Source organism: Sinocyclocheilus rhinocerous, unplaced genomic scaffold (assembly GCF_001515625.1).
Source record: "Sinocyclocheilus rhinocerous isolate Xijiao unplaced genomic scaffold, SAMN03320098_v1.1 scaffold933, whole genome shotgun sequence".
Lineage (NCBI taxonomy): Eukaryota > Metazoa > Chordata > Actinopteri > Cypriniformes > Cyprinidae > Sinocyclocheilus > Sinocyclocheilus rhinocerous.
This window is the reverse complement of record NW_015654506.1, coordinates 653,982-662,406: the sequence shown is the minus strand read 5'-3', so window position 1 is coordinate 662,406 and position 8,425 is coordinate 653,982. Positions and strand designations below refer to the sequence as shown.

Here is an 8,425-nt window from a genome sequence, read left to right as displayed (position 1 = left end):
TGCGTAGTAATTGAGGGAAAAGTAAACAATAGCCACTGGGGAATCCAGTGACTGCAGCAGCGCACGTCAGACTGGCATCACTCCTCGCGCTCAAGGCTGTTCGTGCACACGCGTAATGTAAAGAGCAGTCAGAGACAAGGGCTTGTAGTGGACATTTTCCCATTTCTCCAAATGCATAACTAGTGCAAAGTTTGTCAAGGGGTTTGCTTATAATCTATATATATATATATATAGAAAGTCTTGGCCGAATATACCGGACTCGTACAGAATATTTTCTCAGATGTGCTGGAAGGCGCCGAGAAGTTGGAGATATGGATTTTAATTTTAAGGTACGTCCACATCAGTTGAACCGCATTCAAATTAGATGCTATATGCACTATCCACATATCTATATGTAGTAGCCTAATTGGTACCTCAAACGGTTTTCCTTTAGCCTTTTGTTCTAATATTGGGGTGTTTTCTGACATTTCCCAGTGTAATTTTGTGAGCGTCTTTGTGCCACTTCGCTAAATGGGTGGCTTTTCCATTTTGAAAACGTGGTTTTAAAGTTATTCAAGATTTTAAACATACTCACAGGTAAACATTTTAATTAAATGCATAAAAATATGTGTGATGGCTTTATCTATGAAAAGTTAACATGCTTAAAATATTTATTGTACGGAATTGTGTTGTTTTAATAATGGCTAGTTAGGATTGATGCATCTGATCCATAACTTATAGGCTACTACAGTTCGTTCTAATAAAATGTACACTAAAAAGAAAATATCAATAATAATAATAATAATAATAATATCCAGACTGAAAAAAAATACAATATAGCTTGTACGATTTCAGTCACAATGTGCATTATTGCTAGTACACTTTTTTTTTTTCTCGATGTGCCCAAAATGCCAATTAATGCCAATGATTGTGTTTGGTGTCAGTATTTCGTGGTTGGTATCTTTGGGTACAAATATTACGGCACCATTTTCGTGGAATATCCTTTTCCTGAGAAAGTGTGACCATTATTCACAACGTCATATTCATCATTATATCATTCTTGGCAGGAGTGAATTTCTCGATTTGGACAGACCACCATGCACAGGTTGCCGTGCCTTGCCTCCGAGCCAAAAGGAGAAATACCACTGTGCTGCTGACAGGAATTTTACGCGCAGCTGAACAAGGATGCCAGAGGAGCTCGCAAACTGCAGTGTGTGTTGCTGTACCACGACCAATAAGATACTCATGGTGGTCTTCATGATATCACTGATAATTGCTATACTCTTCGGAAACCTCCTGACATTAGCAGTGGTCGTTGGAACTAAACACTTCCACACTCCACAGGGTTATTTAAAAGCCTCACTGGCCGTGGCAGACCTGGCTGTGGGAATTTTTGTGGTTCCTGTCTCCGTTTACGCAGAAGTATCTCTCATGATCTATAATTCAATGCCAGAGTGGACAGCGCGCAATTCCCAAACCACACCTCTCCACCCGTGCAATTTCATCGGACCTGTGTTTGCGGGATGCACTTTAGTTTCCATTACAACCATTTTCCTCCTGACCATTGAAAGGAGCATTGCCGTTTTGAGGCCACTGCACAAGGAATCAGTCATAACTAAAAAAAGAACAAGCATACTAATAGTCTTTTCCTGGATGGGCAGTTTTTTCCTGGCAATATCTCCATTGGTTTTCAGCGATGAAATCGCGCTGGAGTACAATACTTGCAGCCGCATGTGCAATTACGCGCTTGGAAGCGCAGACTTCCCTTCCCAAGCTTGGAACATTCTCTTACTCTTCCCTGCCTTTGACTTTACGCTGCTCGGAGGTACTATTGTCATCAATATCATATCCCTCACCACGATCCGCCAGCATTCAAAAAGAAGAAAACATCTCGCAGAGACCGAGAGTCAAAGCTCAACGAAACCAACCTTCTCCGACATCAAGGCTGCCAAGACAATAGGCACTCTGACGTTGGCTTTCACCGTTTCTTTCACTCCCATCGCAGTGTTTGTAGTTGGAAATGTGCTGGGAAACGAATGGTGCAATTTTGCGTTTTTTGCCTTTTGGATTTTGACCTCAAACAGCTGCTGTAATGTTATTATATATGGCGTGAGAGACCAGAAGTTTAGAAGTCGCGCGTATCAGCTGCTCATATCCGCTCAATTGAACACTGCGCCTAAAAAGACTGAGTATGAAAACACTGTAAATGGAGGGAAAGACAATGAGGAAATAGTCAAGCAACCCTAATTAATGATATTACTGAGCAGTAGCCCGATTCAGGTGGTGCTTACTATATTTATTACAGACCCCTTAAGCTAGTATCTGGTTTCTAGCTGGGCATTAGATGGATCAAGCTGGTTAAAATGGCTTATAGCTGGTTTGTTGCTGCTCCAAGGTCTACCAGACCAGCTAGAAACACAGCTTTTCCAGTCCCCCTGGATCAACTTGAGGCTAACTGGCTTTCTTCAAGACACATTGAGCATACGGATCATTCCTTGTAATCAAATGTTTTGATTATCATCCTAGCCTAGATTTCCAACCGTTAGGCCACAAGATGCCTATTGATGCCAGTGTGATTTAAGGCCTTCATAACCGCCTGTTAAGGCGGTTATCAGGGGGTGGAGACGGGTAGGTTTAGGTATGCTGAAGGTGGGAGGAGTTGGATCTGGATCCAACCACACCCCCTGGATCTTGTGTTCTGCAGTGAGGACCATCTTGATATTTTGAGACATTGTGGCTTTAATAAAATGTGTGTATATACACTGGTCAAGAACTGATACTTATAAGGTTTAATGTAAAGACGGAGTGTTAAAATACACATTATTATAGGGTTAATTGTTTATTGGTTTATGTAATTTTTTATAATAAAAACCTATAGTGTTAGAAGGCTGTGTCATAAAAGACAAATGCATTTTCTCATCAGTGTATTCATATCAAATGCGTAATTTGTAACTCTTATCACACAAGGGCCAAGACATTATACCAAAAACACCATGGTTGATGTTTTTTATTTATTTAGGCCATTATTCTTTTGCACAGTTTTGTACTATATACAATAAAGTATTCTTCATTAAAAGTCTGTTTTAATGAATTTAATTCCAATCATGTTTTTTGTGATTTTTAAAGTACATCTGACAATGACAGTGCATTTAAAACATTTATCTTTTAAATTTGCTAAGCAACTTTATAATATCTTTATAATATAATAACCTCTAATATCTAAATAGACTATACTGATTACAGGAATAGTCCACCCCAAAAATTTTAAATCTGTCATCATATACTCACTCTCAATGATTTCCAACCCTGTATGACTTTCTTTCTTCTGTGGAACTTGAAGATATTGGTAACCAATTTCAGTGACCATGGGCTTCCACTGTATGGACAAAAATACAAAAGAAGTCAATGAGGAAACAAACCTGTCTGATTACCAACATTCTTCAAAATATCTTCTATTATGTTCCACAGAAGAAAGTAAGACGAGATTGAGAGTGGTAATTTTCATTTTTGGGTGGACAATCCCTCTAACTATGCTATACATATTTTATCAAAATTATGCAATATATCGAACAGCTCAATCTCAGTGCTTTACATGTGCCTTAACGGCTCAAATGGACAACTTACCCTTTTATCCCTCTTCGTGCAAATACTCTCACACAGATGTGATGCGACTACATGATGCATCTGAAGATCCAGCAGAGTACGCTAATGTTAGCCATGTTAATCTTAAATCAGAATTTTGCTAAACCGTCTTTAATCTTGTTTCAGAGATTACTGTCTGGTGAATCTCCAATCATTCGTCCCCTTATAGATGTGACAAGCCTGGAGGGTCCAGTTTTGAACCCAGGGGCTGTCCAATTCCCATAAGACCTTGGAAGGAGGGCAGATGGCCTGGCTTTAGCATTTTTTTGATTTATTTCAATGTCATTTCAGTGGAGCAATACCAAGATTGTTATATATCACAACAAAATATGGCAGCTGTCTTACTCATAGGGCCTCTGGTAAACAATGTGTTTCATTTTTTTTTTCACTACACATGTTGTAACAGAGAGAAACCTTCTGGTGAGTGCGCCATGTCACGTGTATGTGCAGGAGGACAGGACATATGTGTATGTATGTTCACCTCACTTTGAGATCATAGAATATCTCAAATACACTATTCTGTGCCATAAATGTAATTGAATTTAGTGCTGGTACTGTAACACTATATTTTATCTTAGTCAACCCATGTTTTATCCTAATAGAGTTGATGAAATGCTACATTTCTAGAAGTGTTTGGACAAAGTGGTTTTCATTAATCCAGAGTTCTTGTTTGTCCATTTATGCCCTGCAAAACAAGCCAATTTAAACTGACGTTTATGAGGTCATAATGAAGGATGCGTGTCTGGCATCCATAAAAATATGACCCGGAATTGCCTCCATAAAACTGGCACATCATACAAGGAGGAAGGTCGCATTACTCTAATTTGCCTTTGCTGGTGGTTGTTTGCTTGCATGGAACATGTGAAAGTCACATATGATGAATTGGTTTAATTTGTGACAGTTAAATTCCTTAAAATGTATCAATTAAAACCTTAGGAAACATTGGGAGATATAGTTATACATGTATTGTGTGTTGTAAAATGAGCAATGACCAAATCCAGCAACATTTTAGGCAGTTATTTTACTCCACGTCAGATTCCATAACTGCTCTATTTGGCAATCAGTATGCCGTTTTTACAGGTCTGTCTGTGCTTAAAGAAAATTACCCTAAATATATCACTTCGGTGGAATCCATGCGAAAATGAGAAATGGCAGCCAAATGTCAGAACAGTTGGTAAGAGACACAATACCCCTCATTATACATGGCAGAGATGCAAAGGAGGAAATGCATTGCATGACTTCATATGCCAGTGATCTAACATTATAATAGTGTCTGAAAGAATAAAAGACCTAAAGTGATGATATTCAGTGCTGATTCAGGCTGGTAATAATGTAGATAGGCTCAGAGAGTTCATAATCGTACTGTCATGAAGAAATGTCAGGCTCTTGTGTGCTGCATAATTACTTAAAGCATTAAAAATGGAAAAAAAAAAAAATGTAGTTTTAAGTATGGGTAGGAGATCTTTGTAGTGCATTTAAACTTCGTACAGACTTACAATTAATTTCTTAAAGAAACAGTTCATCCAAAATTCAAACTTTATTTACATGATTCTTCTGTTTTCCTTAATTTCCTCACACATATGACTTCAGAAGACTTTTTTCAAAGTATGCAGATGAAAACCTGTGGGAAAACACTTCAGGCTTTTCAGATTCCCTGTCTTAAGTTTCTTCAGAAATTATTGATGAGAGGTTTTAGCAGACCTGGTGCTATTGCAACTCAAATCTTTGTCCACTGTGCTATATAATTCTATAGTATTCAAACGGCCAACGAGAACTTAGATGCTAATTATAATTTGTTCTTTTCATGTTTGTGTGGTTTTTCAGAGCAGAAAGACTGAGCCAAAAACTGTTCACACAATCAAAATTGCTTCTAACCCCATGCACTGTTGTTCTTGAAGACCAACAATGAAGTAAATCAGAGGACAAAGAAATGTGTTTCCGTTCATCCAAAGAGTGTGGTGTTCACTTGTAGCCAATATTTCAAAGGGATAAATGGAATTTCATCCAATTATATTGGTCTGAATGAAACACTGAGATCACAAACAGTTTGAAGAGAGATCATACAGGCAATCAGCGGTAAACCAGGTATGGATGGGTATTTAGTAATTTGGACATGTTTTGTAATGACAGGTGTTTCATTTGTTGCCAATTATCTTCTAATTTGATGAATTGTAGTTGTCACTTCATAAATAATAGACATGGTATTTGCTTCGGGTGAAGAAATGAAAAGCAATTCACCTTGGCAACCGAGGCAGTTAATCTCAAGATTTGAATGTGAATACGAGGATCGTGATGGGCCAACAGAAGCTGTCAGTTCCATTTTAGAGGTGCAGTGCAGCAATTAGAAACTGTTTTCAAAATGCATAACATCTCCACTGGCCAGAAAGAAGAACCTAAACAAATGAAAGGTAAACCTGTTCTAACTTTCTGAAAACAACCTCTCCATCCTCTCCTAATTCACCCTGAGAGGGAAATATGGAAGGCCATTTATGCCACAGAATAAAAAAATTAATAAAAATAATCATGAATTTTTATCTCACAATCAAGACTTTTGTTTTTCATATAATGCTGAGTTTATATATCACAGTTCAGAGTTTCAGAATTACAAAATATAACATGAGAATTCTGACTTTTTTCTTGCAATTGTGAGTTTATATCTCAATTCTGATTTTTCTTCTCAGAATTTCTTCTCAGAGTTTATATCTCGAAACATTTCTCAGAATTGAACATTTATATTTTTTATTGTGTAGTGAAAACAGGCTTCCATAAAAATGTGATGCTTAACATCTAAACGTGGAAAAAACAGTACATAATGCTATAAAGCATTGGATGAGATCCCTAAATTGGCCATAAAGAAGAGCAGAACTCCAACCCGTAAAAGTACATGTCAGGGTCAGAACGTCTCGGCTCACTTTGAATAATAAAAAAAGATTTGGTATGACCTTGACATATCTCAGTGAAGGAGGCAATTATTTGCAAGTTTTTCCATGATAATTACTTGTAATTTGTCTCCTTTCATTTCAGCACCTCCATTCAAAAGGGCAGAACTTAATCACTGACCCCCACAACTGACTAGATAAGATTTGGGAACAGAAATTAGCTTTAATTGTGCTTATTATCTTTGAGAAGTAGACTAACAAGCTCCAGATAAATTTTTTTGTGTGTTTTACAATATGTGGAGATTCATATTCTTAAAAGTATGTGCTTTAAACCAAATCATTTGAACCCTATAGGAGCTCATTAATCATTTATACATTTTACCAGATGAATGCTATAATGCATATTATATATGCATATTGTCTAATTATGTTTATATAAGTGCAATTGAAAAGCTTTTCTAGTCCCTATGTTTAATTAAGGAGAGAATTTTAATAGTCTTGTCACATATGTGTTATTTCTGAAACTAAACTCATCTGGAAACGCAAACTTGTTTAAAATAACTTAAATGACCCTTTTAAAAAAGCATCCTAAACCAGTCTAAGCTGGTCTCTCAGCCTGGCCAAGCTACTTTAGCTAGTCAGTAAGCACATATATTGAGCTATGAATACACATATTACTGAAAAAAAACAACAACGCTTACATATACATATATACAGTGGCATGCGAAAGTTTGGGAACCCCTTGCAGAATCTATGAATAATTTTAACAAAATAGGAGAGATCATACAAAATGCATGTTATTTTTTATTTACTGTCCTGAGTAAGATATTTTACATAAAAGATGTTTACATATAGTCCACAAGATAAAAAAACCCGGAAATTATTAAAATAACCCCCTTCAAAAGTTTGTGAACCCTTGGTTCTTAATACTGTGTGTGGTTACCTGGATGGTCCACGACTATTTTTTTGTTTTTTGTGATGGTTGTTCATGAGTCCCTTGTTTGTCCAGAACAGTTAAACTGAGAGCACTGTTCTTCAGAAAAATCCTCCAGGTCCTGGAGATTCTTCCGTTTTTCAGCATCTTTTGCATATTTGAACCCTTTCCAGCAGTGACTGTATGATTTTGAGATCCATCTTTTCACACTGAGGACAATTGAGGGACAATGTTGGGCAAGCTACTCTGAAAATGTAATTAAATTACTGATTACTCCTTTTAAAAGTAATCAAGTTACTTTTCTGATTACTTTATTTCAAAAGTAATTAGTTACATTACTAGTTACGTTACTTTTTCTGTGCATCCATTAAATTTACATGACAAACTTTTTGTATTTTAAGATCAAGGTAAATTGTACTTAATTTGTCTTCTGAGAAACATGCAAGTATCTTCTGTTGCTTCTGAAGGGCAGTACTAAATGGAAAAAAATGATATTTTAACAAAATAAGAAAAATGTGGGCATCTTCATCGTGTTTCCTTCTGGAGCATCAGTGAATGTTTGAACCTTTTTTAATAGTTGTGTTCGAGTCCCTCAATTGTCCTCAGTGTGAAAAGATGGACCTCAAAGTCATACAGTCACTGCTGGAAAGGGTTCAAATATGCAAAAGATGCTGGAAAACTGAAGAATCTGCAGGACATGGAGGATTTTTCTGAAGAACAGTGCTCAGTTTAACTGTTCAGCCGGACAGACAAGGGACTCATGAACACCAAACCCCCCCCCCTCCCAAAAAAAACAGTTGTGGATCATCCAGGTAACCACACATAGTATTAAGAACCAAGGGTTCCCAAACTTTTGAAGGGGGTAATTTTAATAATTTCAGCTATTTTTTTGTCTTGTGGACTATATGTAAAAATCTTTTATGTAAAATATCTTACTGAGGACAGTACTAAATAAAAAATAGCATGCATTTTGTATGATCTCTCTTATTTT

The 8,425-nt window shown here is 36.8% G+C and overlaps 1 protein-coding gene across 1 annotated transcript; it reads left to right on the top strand.

Annotated features, from left to right (window-relative positions):
- Positions 1 to 1,054: 1,054 nt before the first annotated feature.
- On the top strand, positions 1,055 to 2,353 carry LOC107717381 (beta-2 adrenergic receptor-like). The gene has a single exon (XM_016524109.1). It carries the CDS (start codon positions 1,165 to 1,167, stop codon positions 2,224 to 2,226), a length of 1,062 nt encoding a protein of 353 aa, XP_016379595.1. The 5' UTR covers positions 1,055 to 1,164; the 3' UTR covers positions 2,227 to 2,353.
- The last annotated feature ends 6,072 nt before the right edge of the window (positions 2,354 to 8,425 follow it).

Bases quoted from the DNA above. Each gene is read 5' to 3' on its own strand.
- LOC107717381 (XM_016524109.1), top strand. From the start codon at position 1,165: ATGCCAGAGGAGCTCGCAAACTGCAGTGTGTGTTGCTGTACCACGACC.